Below are 23,876 nucleotides of genomic sequence, written 5' to 3'. Positions count from 1 at the left end.
TTTAATATTTATAATTATAGCACTTGTTTTTTTTTAACATAAAATATACCACTTGTGTACTTAGTAAAATCTCGAAAGCAATAAAATTTGTTTTTGCTCTTTTTCTTCTTTATTGTTTAATACACTTTTTTTTATAACCGTGAAGATTCGGCGAACGAAGTCAACCGATTAATCCACGAAATCCACAGCAGCTACATATTCTTACAATTTAAGATAGTCTGGATGGCTAACGAAAATCAAATTACGGATTCGCTGGATGGCTAACGGGAATCAAATTGCGGATTCGCCCTATTGAGGTTATCTCTCAAACGCCATTAGCAGGGTTATTGTTTAATACACCTTACTCAATTTTCGATCAGTTCAAACCGATACTAACTAGAAATTGAATAAGACATACTTGCAGAATAACATTATTCTTAGATTTTTTTTGGATATCAAACATTATTCTTAGGTAAGTCATTGACGAATATGCACTTCCGATAATCTCGGTGAAACATCAAATCCCTCTCTCATTCTTTGGCTCAAAATGTACCAGAAAGAACAGAAATAAAGAAGCTGGAATCTTCTTCATATATAATAAAACCCAGAAATTAAGCTTACATTCACATCTAAACCGAAGCAAATTCCATATATCTCCACAAGAGCTTCAAACCGGTACCTAAACCGGTAAAAAATTAGGAAATTTGCAACAAACAACATATATATATAGTAGCTATGTACATCAACACCAACTAAGTATTATTATTACTCTCTGAACAAAAACCAACCAGATCCATCTCTGTCTCTCTACCTACCAAAGATTCCTCTAAAACGCTTGTTCAGACACACTCCTCGCTGACTAGATCTTGGAGGTCACTTGGAACCGCTAGTCCAAGCCGAACCGACTCCATGATGCGCTCAAAGACAAGAACGTGGCATGGGATTTGCAAAACTCCTTTCTGCTCGTATCCGTACTCCTGAGCCGACCGCTTCAGCAAACCGATAAAAACCGGGTGGTTAAGCACCTCCGCGCTAACCAAGAACCTCTCCATCTCTTCACCCACGTAGACCGGTACGTGTCCTTGAGGAACAGAGGATGTATGCTTCTTTAAGCGGCGAGCCATAGAAGACCGGAGGGAAAATTTAGAACGGCGGCTCCGTCGTTGCGAATCTGACCGGAGGAGGTTGTAGTGAGTGGAGTCAGCCACGCGGGAGAGACGGCGGATCAGGTGCTTCATCTTCTTGCTGTGGTGTGTGAGAGGTAGAGAGAGAAGCTTTTGCAAGAGTGATGAAACTGTATGAGCTGTAAGAACGAATGAGAAGATGTTCTTGAAGGAAAGAGAGGAAGGGTTCAGATTTTATATAGAGGCGAGGGTAGTTATGACACTTTGGCTTCGAAATAAAGTGGGTCCGGAAGGAGTACTTGCCAGGTACACTTACTCGGAAATTTTCGACTTGACTATTAAAAGAAAAAAAGAATATAAAATGCCCAATTTAAAACCACACAAACATAGTAAAATATCTTTGATTTTTAAACATAAAAGGAAAACGACTGATTTAGTTTATTTTGTTTTATATAAATAAATTGTATGGATTTTATAAAAAAAAAAACGACTGACTTTGAAATAGAAAAATCAAATTTCTAATTAACATAAGGAAATCCTATTTGATATAACTATTTATTTATATATATATAACGTTTTCTTTACCTCTTATATATATATATTCATGGCTGTGATTTCTGTAAATTAGTTTTCTGATATATTTTCATTTGTAACAAAAACCATGTATATATCAAAATAACACAGAATTAAAATCAACTGATGTTATTAATTAATTATGCAATCTGAATAGTTGGTATAGGTCTTTTTCGACCAAATAAAAAGAAGAGATATAGGTCTTTTTAGTATATTTGGCTATTGATAAACGAGGTTCATGATCAACTCAGAAAAATATATACATATTCAACTCAATATACATCTTGCTTTAGGTAAACATACCAACAACAAATCTTGCTTTAGATGCTTCCATGCATACATTTCCACGGATTGTGGTCCTAGATTATGTAGCTAACAACATTCCTTCGATTATCTATCTTCTTCAACGGAGCAAGGGATACATCGACTCGTTTTTCCATATATCAAGTAATAAACATCGCCGCGTTACGCCATCGCCATGCATGATTGCAATGTATTTTCTCTTTGCATTAGAATCGGAATAGGAATTTCATTTATGTTGGGGCATCACGTTAAGTTTGAACTTCTTTACCTTGAGTACCATGTTAAGTAATAGGTATAGAAAACCAAAAAATCCAACAAACCAAATAGACGAAGTACATCATTTAATTCTTTTTACAAAAAAAAGTACATCATTCTATCCACAATAATAACAATATTATTTTTACTGAGTACAACAAATATATTATAATCTGGCTCATGATTTTATCATGGTCTAAAATGGTGGATTTAAAACAAATTAAAAGGCTGAAACCAAGGGTGAATGACAAATAATTCTGAATGGAAAAATTTAAAATAAACTGTGATGATAGACTTCTGAAAATGCATAAGGGCTTCTAGAACTTGGACCAAGTGATTGAGTATATTCCATTTGTGTGGTATTATGAATAGTTTGAAAGTCAATTAGGTACATATATACTCACCCTCAACTACTTATAAGACTTCATTATTCATTTTGTTTTCTTCTGATCATATTCAGACCCTCACGTAACCATCATTGAAAACTAAAACAAAATTTAGTTACTTGTAAGTTTCCATTATGTAAATTTTTTTTTTCAAAACCCAATTATAACTATAGTCTATTAGTTTCAGGCATAGCTAATAAAAACTAACAAATTACATTATCATGGTGTAAACATAATTGTGATAATTAATAATGCAGACTACGTGCAATATAGTAACGTCTTTAACCAATCTATAGAGAAGTGAGTCATATGTGACAATAGAGGAGACGAGTTAATGTTGATATAATAGATATCTTGTAACCCTATAGAAGAAGCATCCGGCTATGCAATTTACTCCACCCTTTAATTATGACATTTTTTTTATAGATTTACGGTGGGACTCTGAGAACTGATATTGCCCAAATTTTAATTATTTTTTGAGCGACCATTAGTAATTACATTAATATAGTTAGTAATGGTTGCCCAAATTTTAATACGCAGCATTTTTTCGGGTTATGCCTAGAACTCTGTTTCGGCTCTGCGTAGAACTCTCACATTCTTCTTAATATAATTAGTAATGGTTGCCCAAATTTTAACATGCAGTGTTTTTTGTCAACTATTTGTTGTTTTGTGACACTTTAATATATATATATTCACATCTTCTACCATTTAAAAATTAGATTGGCGCGTTGAGTTATCACTTATCAGTAATAATGTAATATACAGCATCGTTGTAAAATGTCGTGCGTGGATATCATGGAGGACCATCACCATGTGTCTGTGTTAAAGAGAGAAAAAAAGTAAAGTAAGATTGTTGTATAGGATCATTCTCCATTCTGTAAGGATTAGAGCTTTAGTGACAAGGATATGATGTGATCAAAGTTTCTCTGCTTATCAAAAGTGTATGTCCCCTTTCTCAACTTGGGGGTTGCAACTTTAGACCCCTTTAGTCTCCTAACTTTATTGAAATTTATACCTATAAAATAACCATGCCACATGTGGATTAATCAAACAAAAACCCCTTTAGTCTCCTAACTTTATTGAAATTTATACCTATAAAATAGCCATGCCACATGTGGATTAATCAAACTAAAATAGCCTTCTACTACGTCGAGCTATAAATATTAGAATACTGCCATGCATGTTTGGTATGCTTCGCCCAATTTTATAAATTTCAAATTGTCACATATATTTAAGTTCTACCACAATTAGAAACTTATAACTTGATGATATAAAGATTAAATTCTAATAGCTAAGTTCGTTTAGCTTGTAAAAATATTTATGGAAAAGGAAGCAATAAAATCAAAGAAGCAATTAGGTCGGATGGACACTGTATCTACCAAACTATATCAAGCTCTCATGAAGCAGTTGATTCATTTACGACTCATTCTTTAATTTCCGTGGGACTCTGATGGTTCGTAATATTTTTGATTCAGTTTCTTGAATAGTTTGAATGCTTAAACCATATACGTAGTTTCCATTTTCAGTATATTAATATGATCACTGATTATAGTTTGTGTTTCAAATAAAATGTGTTTAAAAGAAAAAGAAAAAAGATCACTGATTATAGTTTATATAGAGAGTGACTTTTTCAGTCTAACTATATAGACTGTTATTCCAATAAAAAAATACAGCTTTATTCATGCAGTAAGTTTTTTTCCGAAAAAAAAAACCATGCAGTAAGCTACTAAACTATCTGCTGTAATTTTACTTATCCAATAGAAAACTGATCAAAGCTATTTTATTTTAAACTATGCAATTAATCGGTTATTTTTCCTGATTGGTAGTTAGTTGTTCAATGATATTTTGGTTGATAATTTGAGTATTGAAATGATTAATATACAATCAACCATAAACAGATAGATATAAAGAAAATTTAAGCTATGCAAAGAAACAAGCATCCGATGCTCAAAATATAGAGTATAAAAATAAAAGAAAGGAAAGGGTTGTAATTAAGAAATAGTAAGACAGATAATCAAACGTATTAGTTTATGCAAAACACATAGGAGAGAATATTCTTCCAACGGCAAAGGTTATAAAGGAGGCATTATTGAGATACACGTCAACAGCTTGAAATTTCACTCTGATTGGTTAGCTGTAAACGCGGTACGCGCTATTGCATCATTAACGAGTATATATGTCACCGAATGTAATAAACTAAGTTATTCATATATACTTCGCTCTCTCCAAATGTAATCAACTACATTACTTGGTTATATGCCAAAACTAGTTTTCCCTATCAGATTTTATTTATGCGTTTAAATAAATCAAATACAGACGCGGCGAGTGTTACTATAATGATAAGCATATAGTCGAAATCGTAAAGAGCATTGAATATTTGAATCAATTGGTAGATAGGAGAAGTAAATCCTACTATATAAAAGTTACTAATTTTGAGGCTTCTTAAGAGTGCCACATAGGATAAAATATTCTCTACCAATCAAACTACCACATCATCGCGAATGTTAAGATGATGGGTCTCGAACCATCCAAGCCCATTGTATAACTTATAGCTTCCTTTTCTTTAGCCTACTTGCCTCAGACGTCTCCAGCAACTCCAAATCTGTTCGTCTACCCAACTTCACCAGTGTAACTCCACGACTACAACAATGACACTTCAATGCTCCATTATAACTCATCAAGTGAAGACTCTTTATACCTCTCCATATCCCTCTTCTTAATTTCTTGCCCAGTTCCTTAAATTTGATTTGTCACAAAAAGTTAGTGCATCAGATAGTTTTTGAAATTCAAATAATACTAGGTAGTTTTCTGCACCATGTGCAATGATAAATTTTTTAAAAATTAAATTATATTTAAAATGAAATTTATTAATATTATGTATTTTATTATTTTGACTAATATTTAATACAAAGTTGACTATTTTTGAGACTATAATGTTTGATATTGTGAACAACATCTTTTTACAGTACTCTGTTTGTATCTTTTTTTTATTAGTCATCTTCCTGTTATTTTTTTCTTTTTGGTAAAATGATTAAAAAAAAAGAATGAAGCTAAAATTAATCTTTTTGTTCTTGATCATTCACGTTATCTTCAAAGTTAATAACATAGCCAACGTAAATGATCGACATTGAGATTTCAGCTTTTCTGATTTTTACTATTCTAATGTTCAACATAATTTGAATATTCTCTTTGTTTTATACTATAATAGTTTAAAAGTATTTTTTGTTTCACTATATAAATTGTTTTTATATTTCAATGTAACTTTATATTTATTGGATATTGTGTAGCCAATTAAATTATGTAAATTACTGTGTAATCGATTAAATTTATATGTTAAATGACAGTTTTCTAAAGTAATAACTTTTAAATATTACATATTTTAATTAAAATTGATTATATTTTGAAACAAATAGAGTAATCTATAAACTAACTCTATATAGATATAAGGACAAAATTGTAAACTGGTCTGATCTTGAATTTCTCTCATTCTGTGCATTCCTAATTGGGAGGAGATAATCAACATCTAATTTTATGTTACTCTCAGTATATTAGAAATAGTCGAACCGTAAACCAATTAAGAATGATGTAAGGAAGACAAAAAGATGTATTTCCAGTTATCACAAATATAGAATCAATTGACAACAACATAATTATGTCCAGCGTAGGACAACATAGAAGAGTTTACATACCTTCTAATATTATAATATCTCTCTATATTATTGGTTAAATCAGTTTGACAAACACTCACTCCATTCTTAGAGTTTAAGTTTTTCTATCTGATGATATTAGTAGTCTGATCAAAAAAAAAAAGAAACGGTCGAACTCTACATTATAATTGGAGAAAGAAAACAAACAAAAATCAACCGAAGACTTTTAAGGTATATGAAACAAAAATTGGAAATATCAATTCTCTGCATTTAAAGAATAATGCAATAAAATTGTAAAAATACAAAATAAAACAAAAAAATACACAGAAAGAAAGATTTAATAAAATAAAATCATAATATAATTTCCAATTGATAGTGCTCAGCTACAATAAAAAGTCTAAATTTACAACATATACAGTTTTATTTACATTTTGAAACCTATTATCTAATTAAAATGATTTTAAAAAAAGTGCCAGCACGAAGAGTTAAGAAATATACAATAAAATATAATACATAACGTTAAAAATACATTATCACTGATCACTAAAAAATCATGTTAGTAGTAATAAAAATGAGATGACAACACATTTATTAAAACCATAGAACGACACACAATAAGGTGTTATTAAATATACAAATTACAAATTAAATATGCTCAACGCAAACACACATAAAAATGAGACATCATATTAGGATATATTTAAATAAATAATTTTAAATATATTATATTCTTGATAATTTTAAAATTACTTAAAAAGAAACTAAATTATTCAAAAAAATAATATACAAATAAAACTAAAGCAATATTTTGTAACGTCAAAATAATAAATGAATAAAAAATATAGTATGTTAATAAAATAGATTTTAGATTTTAAAGACTTCTAATTCATGTAATATTACAAAATTTAAAATTTTTTTATTACAATTAATATTTTACATTAGATATATTAAAATAATATTCTAGATCGATATTCAATTGTGAGTCTTCAACTATTTATACATAAAAAAATATTATTAAGTACGCTTTTTTTAAAAGGTAGTTTTATATTTTAAGTAGGTTATTGGATTTTTCTTTTCGTAAATTTATTCGAGATGAGATTCTGATCTTTTAAATTAAGATAATTTGTGTTCTATACAAAATTATATTTTTTTTACATAACTCTAAAATCTCGGACTTGATTCTTCATATTTTATTAGTTAATTGTGTTACATATAATAGAAATATTTACTTCAAACTAAAAATATAAAAAAAAATCAAATTTAAAAATTGATTATATATAATTTAATATAGAAAAATTTACATACAAATAAAAATGATAAATGTAACAAATTTAAATATATTATCCGCGCGTAGCGCGGAGAAAGGATCTAGTACTATTAATAATGAGAGGAATGGCGTCACGTGAAAGGAGTTTGTGGGAACCCATTTGGGATTTATATAAATAAAATGAATAAATATCCGTACGGTGCAGTCGTACATGTTAACCTAACCCACTCCAACTTTTTTTTTTCTTCCTTACGTGTCATACCGTACAAACCAACGTGACTAGTCTTCAAAATTTAATTTAATGTGAATAGATTAGATTAAAGAATGATAAGTGTGCGTCATGGAAGTTACCTTATTGCATTAGTTTGACTGAAAAGTTATCCTACTATATAAAAGGAGCTATTTTAAAGGCTTCTAAAGTGTGCCACATATGCAAAAAATTCCTGGCCAATCAATCTAACAGCTCATCTCAAACTGGGCTGATATCCATGTCAATTACGAAGCCCAAACAATTTATTTAAATCCCAGTCAATACTGAAGTCAGCCCAATATCCATTTACGGTATATGATATCAAGAAACTAAGAAGCTCATTCTATTTTATGAAATTACATGCTTTTGTTTAGTCTTTCGCCACAGTGACCGGATGCGTGTTGAATCACAAAGCTTCTCACGCATCCCATTATTATACTATTTCAATTGAGGTTCTTAGTGTTGTTCTAACTTATATTTAAAAATAAATTTTATTAAATGTTATAGATTTTACTATTATCTTAATAAAATTTAATATAGATTTGATATATATTATATCAAATTATATAAAACTAATAAAAATGATATAAAATTGTATAATTATCAAACATTTGGCCTAAACAATATTTTTAAAATTTTGTAGATATATAAGAAACTAAATATCATACGATTAGATATTAGATGTTTAAGAATTGCATATTTTTAAAAGCTTTAGTAATACAAATTGTATAATTATATAAAAATAATAATATTACTAAATCTGGAATGGTATATATGAATATATATTTATTTTATAGATGATGCATAAGATATTACCAACATTAAATAAAATTATCCGTCTCATGTTTATTTTTTTAATTGTAGAGATGGCATGTAGCAAAATGCCCAAAATGACCCTAATACCCTAGATATATAGAAAATATAAAAAATTTGAAATATAATACAATAATTATTTGTAGATAACTGGTACGTTAAACTTTGTGGGACAAGGAGACGTCTAATTTCAGGGAGTAAAATCGCATATCTACCAGAAAAAACTAAATCGTAATCATCACAAGTGTCATTCTACGGTTACATGAAGGTAATAAACTAAACATAAAGTTTATGTCAAACTAAATTCTTACAAATATTTCATTTTTTCAGGGAAACTATCACTCACAACCACACCTGGATCGCGCTTCTACTTTGACAACAATATTGATATCATACAACGCTTCCAAAAGAAGAATAAATGTCTATCCTAAGCTTCATAGCAAACGACACCAGTCAACTTTTTTAAAATTTACGTTACAGCTTTCTACGTCAATTAAATAGGCACACTCAAATACTATTTTCTCTTACGAATATTAAATTCATCAACATAATTTATTATTCAAACTTACTTTAGTTTATAAAAAAAAGTGATCACCGCTTCCAACGTCTTCACATTATAAAAGAAACAAAACTTAACTTACACTTTCAGAAACTTTAAAACTTCCAATTTTAATTAAACTATTCTTTAATTAAACATGTAATCCGCGCGAAGCGCGGTTTCGCGCGGATACGGACTCTAGTTACTGTAATAATTTTGTAGCAAGAGGTTTGTGATTTTCTTTCAGAGAGGTTTGAGATTCGATTTCTATATAGTTCAATTTATTGTTATTTATGCAGATTAAAATTTGAAATTATAAATATCTTGCAAATAAAACTTTGATGCATTAATCTTTATAAGATATAGTTCAGTAATGTAAATAAAACCATTAGAAGTGGATCAATAAAATTATTTACTACAAGCCGTTTGTTTCTAGTTTCTTTCTTCTTTAATTTTTTTCTTAAAAATTTGTTGGTCTTTATTTTCACTCAAAAATGTATATATATTTTTTTCTATGTTTTCTCTTTTTATGGTCTAAAAATTATTTAGTTTCGTTAGTCATCAACTGTCGGCTAAAAATATATAATAAAAATCATCCTATACGCTTTGGTAATAATAATGCGAAAACCATCGTATACTCCACTTTCTTTAGTCATCACACTGGTCAGACTCTTGACTGCTAATTTGTACTTGCAAAATTTTAATAGAATTTCAATTGACAGGTGAGTAGATTCATCAATACCTCAGTCGAATTCAATTGATAAATTTCACTTAGTAAGTTAGTATCATAACTTACTTACCAAAATTCTCAAATGACTTTGTTTTGTTTACAAGTAAATATAGAGTTTCCAGTTAGCTGAAAATATATGCTAGCGTATACATTTCAGCTTTTATTAACAACCATTTATTTCAATAGATCTTAGAAAAAAAAATGCTTTCGTTGAACGACAAAGACTTACACACATGTTGAAAAAATCCAAGAAGACGATTCTGTAGAAATAAAATCGATGGATATTTAGTCATTTACAGACATAGAAAGTTCTAGCATGGAGTAGTAATTAATAGTCTTCTTGAAGTAGTTGTAGAACGCAGATAATTTTATTCATTCCTCTATATCTACGCATTGAATATAAATTGATTGGTTAGGTGAAACAAGACCCGGGAAAAAAAAATCTGGTGGAAGAGCAGGCTAATAGATTTTCCACGAACATAACTATCGAGAACATTAATATGTTTGACTCCAAACTTAAAAAGACGACAAGCTCCAAGCGTACAGCCGTACGCAGGACAGCCACACGACACTCTCGCTCCTACATTATCGTGTTATATGCTTAAAATTTCTTATTGAAATACAGAGAGCGACAAGTACGGAATAAGAAAAATAGAAATGCAATATTTTTCAAATTGTGGTCCATATATAGATGATTCAATTTCAAAGTGTAGGGTGCCCACATTGGCCGTAGCTTCTAGGGTACAGTGACCTCACTCTTTTGCCCCTTGGCTCCACCTTTGTCTTTATGTTTTTTTTTTCTTCAAACTTTTTGGTAATCGAAATGACGTTTTCCTGACTCATCACCCTCCTTTACATCATTTCTATGACTAAGCATTACTATTCTTAATGGGTCGGTCGTGTGCTCGTGTTTTTGATTAAAGTTGGATCATTCATCGTTTACTTTTCCCATCGTATCTTTTTTTGTTGTTCTTTGATTTCTTTTTGGGTTTATTATTTAAATTGGCTAAGAATATAAAGTTTAACAATAGATATTCAGGCCCATTTTCCAAATAAAAAACCAACCTTAACTAAACCAAATAAGAGCCTTTAGATCATAAGAGGAAGTGAGAATGTTGCATCTCAGAAAAGAAAAGTTTAGTCCAGGTTACAAAAGCTGCACATGCAATGACGAGGAAGAAAAATGAGAAGCAAGAGAGTATAATTCGGCTTAAAAGCTTCATAGATGATTAAAAAAGCCTTAACTTATTTCATGCGTCACACAATAATTTAGTGGGCCAAGGCCCAAGGAGTTAATACGAGGGAAAAGTCAACCTCTTGCTAGGGGTGGGCGTTCGGGTTCGGGTCGGGTATTTCGGATTTTTGGGTATTTCGATATAGAGGTCTAGAACCCGTTCGGGTATTTCTGTACTTCGGGTCGGGTTCGGGTATTTTTAGTTCAGATTCGGTTATTTCGGATCGGGTTCGGATATTTAGATTTTGAAAAAAAATATTAAAATTTTCATTTCTCAAGTTTATTGTATTTAAAAATATAACTTTTAGTTAACTAATTTTTTATTTTTAATAGATTGAATGGTTAATAGATTTGGACATAACATTTTAAAACTAAAAAGGCACTAATTTAGTTATTTTTTTTTAATTTTGGATATAACTTTTTGTTAATTTTTGAAATAAAAAACTTGACATGCATTTTAAGTGAGTAGCAAATCATTTTTTCTGGAATTGTATGTATATCATATGAACTTAAATTATGTGTAGTATCAATATAAATATTTTATATAAAATAAGAGATATAAACTAGAAACATAAGGTTAATTATACATATGTTCGGTTATCTTCGGATATCCATTCGGGTTCGGGTATTATCCGTTCGGGTTCGGGTATCCAATCTCTCCTTATTCAATACCCGTTCGGGTATTTTGCTACTTCGGTTCGGATTTCGGTTCGGTTATCTTGCTTCTTCTGGAACAGCACAGGGGCCTTGGAGTTTATAGAAAACAACATGAATAGTTTCAATCTTCATGATCTATTCTCTCAATTGCCTATCCTTTATAGATGAAGGGGAGTACCTTAGCCCTCCTTCGGTATGTCTTGTTCCTTGGCTTCTCCTTGTTGGAATTCTTTTTTCGGATCGGGTTCGGGTGCCACTTCGGATATCGGGTAAAGTGCCCACCCCTACTCTTGCAATTGCCTTACAACAAAGCATTGTATTTAGGGTATATGAGTAAAGAGCTGAGAAGCTTTTGTCTCCCAATAAGCTTGCTCTGGTTTGGTCAAAGATCGGTTCTTGCATCTTTGAAGCCACGAAGATTCCTTTGCCAGAGCAATGAGTTCGTTCATGAGCTTCTTAGAGGTGTGCGCCAGCATTTTGATAGGTTCATCAAAGACCTAAAGGTATGGACTTTTTGAGTCAACCTAAATTTCCTCTCTAGTGTTTCCGCTTCGTGCTCAGTGTCATTTTATTTAATAACGCAGCCTGGTGATTTAGAAAAGGCGCAACTTGGACTTAGCTCACAGCTACAGCAGAGCAAAAGTGAAGTTCAATTTTAACCGTGTGGACGACATGGTTATTCAAGCCATTTTCCTTCTCGACACGCTTGCCAAGGATATCAACTCATTTGACATGAGAGTCAGGTTTGTTTTTACTGTTTTAACCTTTCAGATTATGTCTTGTCTGTTACGAGTAGCTTAGAGCATCATTATCCCAAAACCCCTTAAAGGGTCTCTTAATTAATTTTTAATAGTTTTTAAAGTGTAAAAGTGATTTAAGAGACTTAGAAAGAGATTTGAACATTTAAGTGGTTTATTGCAAGTTTCTTAATTATGGGATCTTAAAAAAAAATTATAAAACACTTTCATTACAACAAACTTTACCATAATGCACAATAAAAAAACTTCAAATTGATCAATGATATTGAACTAACCAGTAGCTCTTGGTTTCTTTGTGTCTTTGTTGAGTCCTTTGGTAGATGCCATGACTGCTTCGAAGATCTCAGCTTTTCTCCATGTGGGTCTGTGTAAAGATGACATTTTTATAGCCCAAGACTTGAAAGCTGAGTTCGCCTCTCTCCACCCATGGAAGGAAATGCTCAAAGACAGAGCATTGAAGTCAAGTTTGGATTCATCAGTGGAGGTGAGACTACGAAGTGGAATATTGTGAGAGGGAGCCATGAGTTGTTCAAATGCTGGAGATGAGAAAAAGGAAACAGAGGAGGTTAAGAGCAAATAACAAGTCTATACGAATGTTCTGAAGAAATCAACACACATTTGAAGAACTGATTTTGGATATAATATCAAAAACCTAACTTTTGAACTGATGTAGTAAAATAAAGCAACAAACTTTTCAAGTGAGCAAAACAGAGAACCTATTTGCATCAGTCAGATCCAACCCAAGATTCTAAACCAACAGATCTAGTAACGAACCTTAGGCTTCCTTTAAATGTAAAGTGTAATTACTGACCTTAAGAAAATCACCACTTTGAATCATGAAGTCCTTGATGACTGTGAAACTGACATTCTTTGTAACCAAGAGGCTTCCCAGCCTTTATGCAATTCACCACCAACAAAACAACCGAGCCAAACAAGATGAGAGAGTAAGTAGTAGCACAAAGGAAAACTCAGAGAGCTGTCGTTCACTATTTTTTTATCTTACGCTTAGCTAGAAAGGAGGAACAAACATGCCTAAACCAACACAAACTCTCTAGACTGAAGAAATGAAATAAGCAACAAGTGCAAGGCTTTATTTATGCTCTCAAGTCATCTCTCTAATAAATCCAAGAAAGCTCTAAAACCTCTCATGAAAAATCTATGGAGTTGATGCGACAACATACCTGAAATTCTTGCTTTGCTTTCCTAGTTGATTGCTGCTGCTCCTCCTCCTCTTCGACGATTCTGATTATAGGAAATAAAAAAAACACTCAAATGAATATCACCAACAACAACAAAAACAAGAACACCGAAATAGAATTTAGTTTTGACACAATAGAGAGAACCCAAAATAGAATTATGATTCAATCAAAACTAGGAAAAAGGAGAAAATGGATAAAATCAGAGGTCGAGCTATAAACGTCGTTGCATCAGTCAAATTTTAGTAAACGGAAAGTTAAGTAAACTGAAGCGGAAGCTAAGGGAAGCTAAGGGAGAGAGAGAGAGATGACCTGGATCGGATTTGAGATCAGTGAAGACGCGCTCCGCTTTAGCAGCAGCGGAATTGAAGGCGGTTCTAGCTTTGGAGACCAAGGACGGCGGCGGCAGATTATTTTAACACGATCACAATGAAATCAGTAGGAACAGACCTTTTGCTCGGCCTCTGCTGCGGTTTCGAGAAGGTTTGAATCTAGAGGAGAAGTGAGATGAAGTTCTGGAGAAGGTGAAGAGGGAGGAAGAAGAATCACAAGAGACGGTCTCTTCTTGTCCCTGAATAAGATACGTCTTTAGGTTTATTGAGATTTTTCATTTTTTTTAAATCCTAATAAATATAAGAGACGCTTTTAAAAGCTCCCGATAATGCTGCTCTTATGTTGTGTTTTTTGGCAGAGAATTGTACTCGTGGCACTTCCCTGAGCTAGTTAAAATAGTCAACGACAACTACCTTTGCGCCCGAGTTTCAAAAGTTATTAAGGACAAGTCAAAGTTGTCCGAAGAGCACATCCCTATGCTTACTGATATCCTCGGGGATGAAGATAAGGCAAAAGAGGTCGTTGAAGCTGGCAAAGCATCTATGGGATGATGTGGAGGAACGACTAGAGTTTAATGACAAAGGTGTTGCCCCACGTAAGAATGTGGATGTAATGAAAGAAGTGTTGGAAAGTCATGAGAAGAAAAGTATCATTTCACTTTGATACCCCTTCTCTCTCTCTCTCTTAAGGGTTGATGTTAAGCTGTTTGTTTGATGGGGTGTTTTCTCTTTATTAGACGAGGGAGAAGTAAAAGCAGTGGAAGCCTCAGAGAAGAAAAAGAAGAAAGAGAAGAGAAAGACAGAGGAGAAGGATGAGGGAGAAGATGGGGAGAAATCAAATAAAAAGAAGAAGAAGATGGGGCTAGTCCATTTTGTTAGGGCTTATAAAAAAAAACTAAGTCACAAGATGATGAATAGACCCAAGACAGGTTTCTGTAATGTAGTAGTTTTTTTTCCCTCATGCCAAGCTTTTATTTTAATTTAATAACAAATTGGATTAACCATATCAGATTTTATAGTATTGAATCTCTTAAATGAAAAAAAATTACCAAATTTTGTTGGATATCTTGAAATGTTTCTGGTTCTATGTTTTTGCTTGAAAAAAAGAAACCATCATCAGATTCTCTAATACTGAATCTACAACTAAGAGGATCAAACATATTTTTCTTCTTATATTAATTAAGCATAACAAAAATTAGTGTTTTTCTGGATAATATAATTTTGATTTGAGTTATATAAAGAAAAAAATATTATTATTATCTAAAAAGTACAAAAAATTTGCAGAAACAAGAGAATTCTGCTGAATCAAAAAGTAAAAGTATAACAAAAAAGTGAAAAAAAAAGCAAGAGAACAAAGATTCATAACACAATCTAGTCACAGAGAATGAGCCTAATCATTGCAAGAACCAAACACGAAACAGAGAAGAAGAAGAGCGTCACAAAGTCCCTCGCAGACCATTTCCTCACGACCTTAGACTCAACCCTCAAGCTCTTCGCCCTACGCAGAGCATCCACTTCCTTGAGCAAATCAAACTCGACCCCTTTCTTCTTCAACTCCTCAACGCACTTGCGCAACAGCTTCGCATCTTCTTTCTCCCTCTCCAACAACTTCTCGAGATGCGACTCCACTTCAGACTTGTACCGTACGGCCCAGATGATCCCGAGGGAAGACAAAAGAGCGCAGAGAGAAGGGATCCATGATCTCTTACACGAGGAAGAAGAAGAAGCAGAAGCAGAGGAAGCGTGGAAGAGGAGAAGCAGAGAGATAGAGTGGAAGAGGAAGAAGAAAATGTAGAGCTGAGTTATCTCTCGTCGCACGGAATCGATCTGAGACTCTTTGTGCGAGACGCGGTTGAGGATGAGCTCTTCTTCTTTCAGCCACTGTTTGAGGAGGAGCTTGTGTGTTGGCGTGTCGGCGATTTGGTGAAGAGGGTGTCTCGGCTTTGACTCCATGATTGGTGGGTTCGTGCTCTGATCTGAGGCCATGGAAGCAGCAAATACAGTGGAGAAATCAGAGATAGTTGCAGTTTCAAGAGGAAAGATCCGATTAAATAAAGCGGCGAAACTCATGGCTCTTCTTTGGTAACGGCTATTTTTATGTGAATTTACATATTTGTCCTTTGGGTCTAACGGTCATCAACCAATCTCGGCTCCGTTGGCCCATGGAATATTAGGCCCATAAACGCTTATGTCTAATTTTTATGTGTGTAGATCAAATGGCCCATGATAGACGAGAATTATACAACACATCTAAACCATTTTGAAAAGGGCACACAACACATCACTCACGTTTTTTCTTTGAACTTTAAAATATATTGTTTTAGATGATACCACTAGACCAAAAGAGAGTCTTTACTCACGTTTTGTTGTGCTTAGATTGTTACAAATCTCGTAACGCTTTCACCAAATGTCACCAACTAACATAATCCACCCAATGGAATTATTGAACAAAAAATATTTCTACTTTCGAACGTTACAAGTTCATAACATTACTTAAGGACGTACCATAGACAATTACCAAAAAGGTGAAAAAAGAGTAGTACTATTATATCATGAAACTAAAGATGGAGTTTTCCTCTATTATAGCAAAGCTTCTTCTCCTCACCACACTTGTTACCACATTGGTTATCTCCAGAGCTAACGAAGAGCTGATGATGCAACTATGTCACAACTCCGACAACCCCACCTTGTGTCTTCGCTGTCTGAGCTCAGACCCAACTGCTCCAAAAGCCGACCATGTCGAACTGGCTCGCATCATCCTCAGATGCGTCAACTCTCACCTCATCACCCTCACCAACAACACTTCCACTTTGGCCCCGAAGCACCGCCGGGATCCTAAAGCTGCAGCCGCCTTGAAACAGTGTGGTTTGGGTTACGCGACGGCAAAGCGTGGCGTGGGAAAGGTCGACGCTCACTTGATAGCCGGAGATTACGACAAGGCTGCGTATGACGTCAGCATGACGGTGGAGGCTCCTCCGGTCTCGTGCCGTGCCAGTCTCGTGACCCTTAATTTTAATTTGCCCTCGAGTTTCCGTTACCATACAGAGGTTTACTTGGCGTTAACTCAAGCTCTGCTCAGGATCATTGATCGCTTCTAGTGACTTTATTACCTAATTTCTCAAAAAGTCATATGGTCTTATCTTACCTAGCATTATCAATGACTATTTAACTGTGTCTAGCTTCTCAAGTTTAAATCCAAGTTTGCTTCTTCTTCTTCTCAATCATTTCAAGATTGAATGAAAAATGGTGAAAAACTTATTTTTCACTTTAAACATCTCTGTTCATATCACTCTATGATCTTTAATCATTGCCATATCTTTGCACTCTTGTGAATTTATCATATCACACAGTATGGATTGTTATTGATATGTTTCATGATCATGTCGCTAACCTGATTCAAACTAAAAGCTGCTATAACTTTTTTTTTTAGTTCCAAGAACCAAATAACAAACATATTCCCTCTTCTTCGTTGATCTCTCTATTTGTGGCTAAACTTCTTTTAGATGCTATAAGAAATGAACAGAAACTTGGTAATCTATTTTCTATGAATAGAGAAAGATAATGTTTGAGCGGCAACTCGAACCCGGTAAGATGTAGAATAAAATCAGGACATATCTTTTAACACAAGATTTAGCTACCAGGCTACCAGCTTTCTTTTGCTTTTTTTTTATTTCTTTTTTTTTTTAATTTTTCTGGCAGCATAGACAATAGAAAATGCATCTCTGACAAGAATTCTCTTCAAAAGTAGATTGAATTTTATGTAGAATGAAACCCAAAAATTTAATGCTTCTTTTTTTTGTTCTTCAAGGGAACAGCTACATATCTGAGATTCCCTTCTCAAGCAACATGCACCAACAACAATAGCCAAACACAACTTGCACAATTTCAGTTTAAGCTTTCCTTTTTCTCTTTTTATTTCATTTTATTCTTTCATTTTTCTTTCTCAGATTTCCCCTAAAAACCTTCTTTATTATGTTTAGACAACAATGCACTTATATAAATAATCTGATCTTGTGGCTGTTTTACTATACTTTTCAAGATAATTTACTCTATAGATCAGCCTTATTTTGGAGGAAAAATGAATGCTTAATTCTTTTCAGTGTAGGATAGTTTTTTTGGAACACATCGGTGTACGATAGTTAAAGTTAGAACCTTTTTTTATAAACAAAGATCGAACTATGATATATATCAGTTTCGCTTTATCTTAACAGAACACATGAAAGCAAGATTTCCGAAAACAACTTTTTGAGTTTGAACTTTGAACGAATAGCCAACACAAAACACAAAATATATACAATTTAAGAAAAATGTATAGGTACTTTGAAGAAAAAACGGACGACGCAGAATTTCAGATATTGATAATTAACTAATTCTTAAGATTGCTGAGTTTTTAGGGCATAATGGAATCAACAAATATGATCGGAGGATAGTTGATAATTTTCAAGTATATCATATTTTATTCCTATACATATGTATGCTAAAACAATTTATTAATGTTAATAACTTAATATCCTAATTCTTCAGTTGAATTTATTACAAAAGATGACGTATAACTGACATCTTATATGCCGTAAAAAAAATAACTGACATCTTATATATCATGTAGTTTGAAATATTTGGAAGATCTTTTTCTCATCAAATATTTCATTGTCTATTCCATGGGACGAGTTTGAAATTAAGAAGATCATGTAAAGAGAATCTAATATTGTGAAGTCGTACAACTTCAAAGAAAACAAGATAAAGGAAAAAAATGTCTAACTTTAATCTTTGAATGCATATTCAGTCATGTCATGACCCATCCATCATCTTTCTTCGAATCTCCTATCTCACTGAACATGTTTGGAGGCGGTCCTCCGTACTTAATAACTATGCTTATGATCTCATATGCATCTCTCTACTAGCCTAATTTAATTTTTGCCATAATCTCAAAATTTTGTTCTTATCTTCAAAAACAACTCGTGCATGGTAGTAGGATGGTTGATTACAGGCTTTGAAGGATCATAATATGGTAACCATTTTGGGTTTTGAGACTGGTAAAATAAAATATTTTCCACCGGAGTTTAGATATCAAAACTTGCATGCAAAATCAAGAATTAGGAGCATGCCTGGTTGTTATGCAATAGCACTAGAATTCTGTAACCAGAGTCTATCAACTGAAATAACTAAGAGCATGCATAGTTGTTCTGCAATCATTACAATTCTGTAACCAATGTAATTAATAATAATAATAATAAATGGTGCAAAATTTTAGAACATGTGCTAAGATTCTGGGGCTACGGGTAGGGTTTCCCTTTGCGTAGTTTTCATAGCGTGTGAGTTTTAATTTCGTACGGCCATTTGCAATAACACGAAAAAATATATTCTCAGTTTTTAATTCTTTTTCTGTTTTATGAAAAATGACGAGACAAGAACATTGGCAGCTGACGACAAATGGTGTGGCTTGAATTAGATAACTAGTAGTCGGCTGTGCTCCATTATCAAACGTTTTACAATTCTACATATTTTATATTTATTTACTTTATCATTAGTTTATAATTCAGATGACATTTTAGACTTTTATAGTTGCACCATTAGAGCATGTTTATTGCTAACAACCTTTAGAGTTGCTTAATGAATTTTTAAGTATTAAAAATAAAGCTAAGCAACAAATTAAGAAACACTTAATGAAATTGGTTTATTGGTAGTTGCTTAACTTAGGGTGCTTAACAATAAAAAAATATTAAATTTATTTTTAAACATAATTTTTTTATAAAAGATAAAATTTATTAAGTTAAAAAAACATAGTTAAACATAACATTTCAAACATAAATTTTAAAAAACAAACATAAAAGCATGGAAACAAAGATTATTAAAACAAACGATAATAGTTTGAACGAGACATCGAAACTCAGTTGGTATCTTGATCATGTCCAAATTTACGCCAAATATGTTCAACCAAATCACCTTTCAGTTGTTGATGTGCTTGTCTATCACGAATCCTTGTTCGAACACCCATCTGATTAGCGATATTTGTAGGGATATCTGTTGAATATGTGAAATCGACATGTGAACTTCCGCTTCCTTCTCCTTGTTGAAAATCAGAAACATCGTATTGAGTTTGGTCATCTCGTTCATTTTCTACTATCATATTATGGAGTATGATACATGCTCTCATAATCTTTCCAATCTTGACTTTATCCCAACAAAGTGCCGGGTTTTTAACAATTGCATATCGAGCTTGCAAGACTCCGAAAGCACGTTCGACATCTTTTCGGGCAGCTTCTTGATGTTGAGCAAATAAAACCGCTTTAGGCCCTTGTGGAATTGGAATAGATTGGATAAAAGTTGCCCATTTCGGATAAATGCCATCGGTGAGATAGTAAGCCAAATGATAATCTCTTCCGTTGGCCGTGAAATTCACTTGCGGAGCTTGACTATTTATTATGTCATCAAAAAGAGGAGAGCGATCGAGAACATTGATGTCATTTAACGTACCTGGAGGTCCGAAAAACGCATGCCATATCCAAAGATAATATGAAGCAACCGCCTCTAAAACGATAGTCGGTTTTCCAGAACCGCGAGAATATTGCCCTTTCCAAGCGGTGGGACAATTCTTCCACTCCCAATGCATACAATCGACGCTTCCTATCATCCCGGGAAACCCACGAATCTCTCCAATATGAAGGAGACGTTGAAGATCATCTTGTGTTGGTCTTCTTAGGTACTGATTTCCGAACAAATCTATTATTGCTTCCACAAAATTTTCCACACATAACCGAGTAGTGGTTGCACCGAGCCTGAGGTATTCGTCGACCGCATCAAGCGCATAACCATATGCCAACACACGAATAGCTGCCGTGCACTTCTGAAGTGTAGAGAGACCAAGCCTTCTGAGACCGTCCTTCTTCTGGCGAAAGAATGGAACTTCACTTGAGAGACGATCAACAATATATATAAACAATGGTTTGTTCATACGAAATCGTCGCCGGAATAGGTTTTCTGGATACGTTGGAGCGTCACTAAAATAATCATTCCATAATCGGATATGACCTTCTTCACGGTTTCTTTCGATAAAAACTCTTTTTTTTCTTGTTTTCTTTTCTTCTGTTTGATCACCAAAAGTATTGCACAAATTCTCAAATGCTTCATCGAATTGATGATCAAAATATTGATCGAACGCATCATAACTAGAGTCTTCTAAATTGTTATGAGAGGAAGATGCCATTAGATGAAATTTTGTAGATTTTTATAAGTGTGGTTGTGATGAGATAATGAGGTTAAAAGAGAGATATTGATAACACGAGAATAGAGAGAATAAAGGGAACTGATTGTTTATAACTTGAGAAACGGATTGTTTTGATGAAGAGAACTGAGAGAATAATGAGAACGGATTGTTTTGATGAAGAGAATTGAGAGAATGAAGAAAGTGATAGAAGTCTCGTTACATTTTATAAGTCTTACAAAGACCCGTGAAAAAATACATGCATTCTCGTGATAGATCGTTACAAAGACTCGTGACCAAAACACTGCAAGAGTACAACTCCCGTGACCAAAACAATGCAAGAGTACAAGTCCCGTGATACAATACTCGTGTGGTCTTGTCTGCCTTTCCACTCTCTCCTGTTCTTGTCCAAGTCGCCACTCCCGTGATACTAGACTACAAAACAATAAAACAGGAACATCAGTGTCATATAACAAGTGACAACAGGAACAACAGCAACAGCTATATCAACAGAAACAAGGTTACTTGATTAAATTAAACATGAACATTGTAGCATTACAAGAACTTGATTAAACAGAACAACAACATCCGGTGAAACGAGAAACTGAAAGCCAACAACAAACAGAACAACAAACAGCACAAGAACTACAATCAGAACAATTCATTGATTAGTTTTTTCTTAAGGGACTCTTCATACTCAGCCAAAGGCTCTTTTTTTCCAATAAGACTATCAAGCAGGCTCATCTTAGTCAGGCGTTCCTTAGCATCAATTTCCTTCTGCTTGATTGTCCAAATCCTCTCAAACTCCTTCACTTGCTTCTCTTGATCAACCGTCTGCTTACCACTCGCCTTTGAGGCTTTAACACCTGGTGGACGCTTCTTAGAATCTGCTTGAGATGTTGAAGAATCACCACCGTCCTCGCCCTTTCTTTTTTTAGAGGTTCCTTCATTCTTAGCAGTTGAAAGCTCACACCACTTCTGGTCGTGCCTCAGTTCCTTCTACGCGTGTTCAAGGAGGAATTTCTTCTTATGGTTGTTGAAAAATATTTGATGCGCAAGTTTGAGAACATCATTTTCGTTTTGACCCGATGTCTTCTCTCTCTTTGCAGCTTCATAGGCTCCACAGAATTTGCAGACGAGATCATTGATCTTCTGCCAACGGTGCTTGCAATGACTAGCCCCTCTCTGGTCGGAGCCACCATCTTGACGACTTGCAGCAAAGTAGGCTGCTATTCTTGTCCAGAAAGCGCCTGACTTTTGCTCGGTGCTAACAACTGGATCTTTGCTCGTGTTTAACCACGAGCTGATCAGCAACACATCGTCCGCTGGTGACCAAGTTTTTCGTTCCCGACGGCCAGCAGGAGTGTCGCCGTCGAAGGCTGAATCAGCGGTACCTTGAGTGGCAAGAAAAGGAACAAGAGAGAGGACAAAGACAGAGTTTAAATGGAGGAAGAGAAGCATTGATCACAACCAGTTCGAGAAGACATATATCTACCGCAATTAACACACAAGACCATAGATATCTATCGATCCATAACTACACTTTATTATCTTAATTACACAACCATAACCTAACCATCGCATTTATTACAGTGTTCACCTAACCTAACCATCAACATTTACATTTACACTACCACAATATGCTTTATCATATTCACAAGAGCAAAGAGAGGGGTTTACCTCTATCAGCAAGCATAGGACTTTTGTCTCACGAACCTTGCCATTGCATCTTCATCAAACAACCTAAAGACAGAGAGGAAAGGAACAAATCACAACCAAAACAAATATTTATATATATCTACACGAGCTCGCCAGAGAATAAAAATCAACAATAACAAACCACAAACCACCAAATGTAATTAACAATGCTTCATCCAATTTACCAGACCAAATACAAAAGGTTTTACCTTTAACATGTAGCCCTTGATCTTCTGCTTTTTGAATGAAAAATCGTCTGGCTCTTGATCATTCCATCTCACAAGAACATGACAAAAAAAAATCAATTCCAAATTTATCATGTTCCTCATATTAAAATTCTCGAACTGTTCGAGAAAATCTAAATCAAATACATGCATAATCAAAATCAAATACATGCATCATATTAACAAATCTTTACCTTCGATTTGCCTGAGATAGAGCTCGTAACGATTCCGCCGAGGAGAGGAAAGAGACAGATAGGGAGATCGCCGTGGCCCTTCCTCGACGACAGCCACCGACGGAGACGTCGCCTGATCATCCAACAGAACCACCGATCGGGAGAGATCTCCCCTTTCGCCGAGGAGAGGAAAGAAACGGAGAGAGATGTCACCGTTTTCCTTGGTGGAGGAGAGCAACAGATAGAGAGGCCGTCGTTAGCCATCGTCGACGACAGCCACCCACTGAGACGCAGCCGTGGCGTCGAACAGACCCATCGGTCGCATCGGATTTCGCCTTTCGTCGCAGCGAGGAGAGAAGAAGAGATAGAGAAATGAAGGAAAAAAGAAAATGTGAAGGACGCGAGGGTCACCTCTTCTCCAACCTGTATCCGTGCGACACCTGGCAACGAAGCAACGACGCTTCCCGTGCCAAATTAAGCAACACCTTCTCTCTTTTTTTCCTTTTATCATTTATTTTAATTGCAATTAACCTTAAGC

General features: G+C 34.0%; 6 protein-coding genes and 1 long non-coding RNA gene across 15 annotated transcripts; 3 read left to right on the top strand and 4 right to left on the bottom strand.

Annotated features, from left to right (window-relative positions):
• Positions 1-538: 538 nt before the first annotated feature.
• LOC103870220 (auxin-responsive protein SAUR72) lies at positions 539-4,917 on the bottom strand. The gene has a single exon (XM_009148331.3). The coding sequence runs from the start codon at positions 1,215-1,217 to the stop codon at positions 819-821; it is 399 nt and encodes a 132-aa protein (XP_009146579.1). The 5' UTR covers positions 1,218-4,917; the 3' UTR covers positions 539-818.
• Positions 4,918-7,147: 2,230 nt separating this feature from the next.
• On the top strand, positions 7,148-10,298 carry LOC117134312. Its single transcript, XR_004458557.1, has 2 exons — positions 7,148-8,865; positions 8,928-10,298. It is a non-coding gene; the product is annotated as an uncharacterized LOC117134312 (long non-coding RNA).
• A 1,338-nt stretch (positions 10,299-11,636) lies between these two features.
• LOC103870219 (nucleolar protein 56) lies at positions 11,637-15,053 on the top strand. Of its 2 annotated transcripts, XR_004458384.1 has the most exons (3): positions 11,638-12,259; positions 12,341-12,499; positions 14,402-15,053. XR_004458384.1 is itself a non-coding variant. In XM_033292167.1 (2 exons), the coding sequence occupies exons 1-2, from the start codon at positions 12,429-12,431 to the stop codon at positions 14,592-14,594; spliced, it is 264 nt and encodes an 87-aa protein (XP_033148058.1). In that variant the 5' UTR covers positions 11,637-12,428; the 3' UTR covers positions 14,595-15,053. The 2 variants fall into 2 exon arrangements, 1 of the variants encoding a protein (XP_033148058.1); XM_033292167.1 differs by having other exon boundaries at positions 11,637-12,499.
• LOC103870218 lies at positions 12,665-16,348 on the bottom strand. Of its 6 annotated transcripts, none has more exons than XM_033292165.1 (4): positions 14,023-16,348; positions 13,696-13,756; positions 13,326-13,407; positions 12,665-13,050 (listed from the first exon to the last, which is right to left on the bottom strand). In XM_033292165.1, exon 1 carries the CDS (start codon positions 16,110-16,112, stop codon positions 15,414-15,416), a length of 699 nt encoding a protein of 232 aa, XP_033148056.1. In that variant the 5' UTR covers positions 16,113-16,348; the 3' UTR covers positions 12,665-13,050; positions 13,326-13,407; positions 13,696-13,756; positions 14,023-15,413. The 6 variants fall into 6 exon arrangements, with proteins under 6 accessions (XP_033148056.1, XP_033148054.1, XP_033148057.1 ...); XM_033292163.1 differs by having other exon boundaries at positions 13,696-13,731; XM_033292166.1 differs by having other exon boundaries at positions 13,696-13,728.
• Positions 16,349-16,534: 186 nt separating this feature from the next.
• On the top strand, positions 16,535-17,331 carry LOC103870216. The gene has a single exon (XM_009148328.3). The coding sequence runs from the start codon at positions 16,595-16,597 to the stop codon at positions 17,138-17,140; it is 546 nt and encodes a 181-aa protein (XP_009146576.1). The 5' UTR covers positions 16,535-16,594; the 3' UTR covers positions 17,141-17,331.
• Positions 17,332-17,702: 371 nt separating this feature from the next.
• Positions 17,703-23,551, bottom strand: LOC103870215. 3 transcript variants are annotated; one of them, XM_033292158.1, is made up of 4 exons: positions 23,360-23,551; positions 23,151-23,217; positions 22,924-22,986; positions 17,703-22,637 (listed from the first exon to the last, which is right to left on the bottom strand). In XM_033292158.1, the coding sequence occupies exon 4, from the start codon at positions 21,244-21,246 to the stop codon at positions 19,930-19,932; it is 1,317 nt and encodes a 438-aa protein (XP_033148049.1). In that variant the 5' UTR covers positions 21,247-22,637; positions 22,924-22,986; positions 23,151-23,217; positions 23,360-23,551; the 3' UTR covers positions 17,703-19,929. The 3 variants fall into 3 exon arrangements, with proteins under 3 accessions (XP_033148049.1, XP_033148050.1, XP_033148051.1); XM_033292159.1 differs by having other exon boundaries at positions 17,703-21,678; positions 23,151-23,390; XM_033292160.1 differs by having other exon boundaries at positions 17,703-21,673; positions 23,151-23,390.
• Positions 21,895-22,704, bottom strand: LOC117134411 (glutathione S-transferase T3-like). Its single transcript, XM_033292729.1, has 2 exons — positions 22,312-22,704; positions 21,895-22,242 (listed from the first exon to the last, which is right to left on the bottom strand). Exons 1-2 carry the CDS (start codon positions 22,702-22,704, stop codon positions 21,895-21,897), a joined length of 741 nt encoding a protein of 246 aa, XP_033148620.1.
• Positions 23,552-23,876: the final 325 nt, after the last annotated feature.

The sequence above is a fragment of the Brassica rapa genome, chromosome A05, assembly GCF_000309985.2.
Source record: "Brassica rapa cultivar Chiifu-401-42 chromosome A05, CAAS_Brap_v3.01, whole genome shotgun sequence".
Taxonomy (NCBI): Eukaryota; Viridiplantae; Streptophyta; class Magnoliopsida; order Brassicales; family Brassicaceae; genus Brassica; species Brassica rapa.
The sequence above is the reverse complement of the archived record's forward strand: the minus strand, read 5'-3'. Positions and strand labels throughout refer to the sequence as shown.

Bases quoted from the DNA above. Each gene is read 5' to 3' on its own strand.
- LOC117134411 (XM_033292729.1), bottom strand. From the start codon at position 22,704: ATGCTTCTCTTCCTCCATTTAAACTCTGTCTTTGTCCTCTCTCTTGTT. The intron at 22,243-22,311 runs GTTCTCAAACTT...GAACACGCGTAG, and splicing joins CGGGTCAAAACGAAAATGAT to AAGGAACTGAGGCACGACCA.
- LOC103870215 (XM_033292158.1), bottom strand. From the start codon at position 21,246: ATGGCATCTTCCTCTCATAACAATTTAGAAGACTCTAGTTATGATGCG.
- LOC103870219 (XM_033292167.1), top strand. From the start codon at position 12,429: ATGGTTATTCAAGCCATTTTCCTTCTCGACACGCTTGCCAAGGATATC. The intron at 12,500-14,401 runs GTTTGTTTTTAC...GTTTTTTGGCAG, and splicing joins TCATTTGACATGAGAGTCAG to AGAATTGTACTCGTGGCACT.
- LOC103870216 (XM_009148328.3), top strand. From the start codon at position 16,595: ATGAAACTAAAGATGGAGTTTTCCTCTATTATAGCAAAGCTTCTTCTC.
- LOC103870218 (XM_033292165.1), bottom strand. From the start codon at position 16,112: ATGAGTTTCGCCGCTTTATTTAATCGGATCTTTCCTCTTGAAACTGCA.
- LOC103870220 (XM_009148331.3), bottom strand. From the start codon at position 1,217: ATGAAGCACCTGATCCGCCGTCTCTCCCGCGTGGCTGACTCCACTCAC.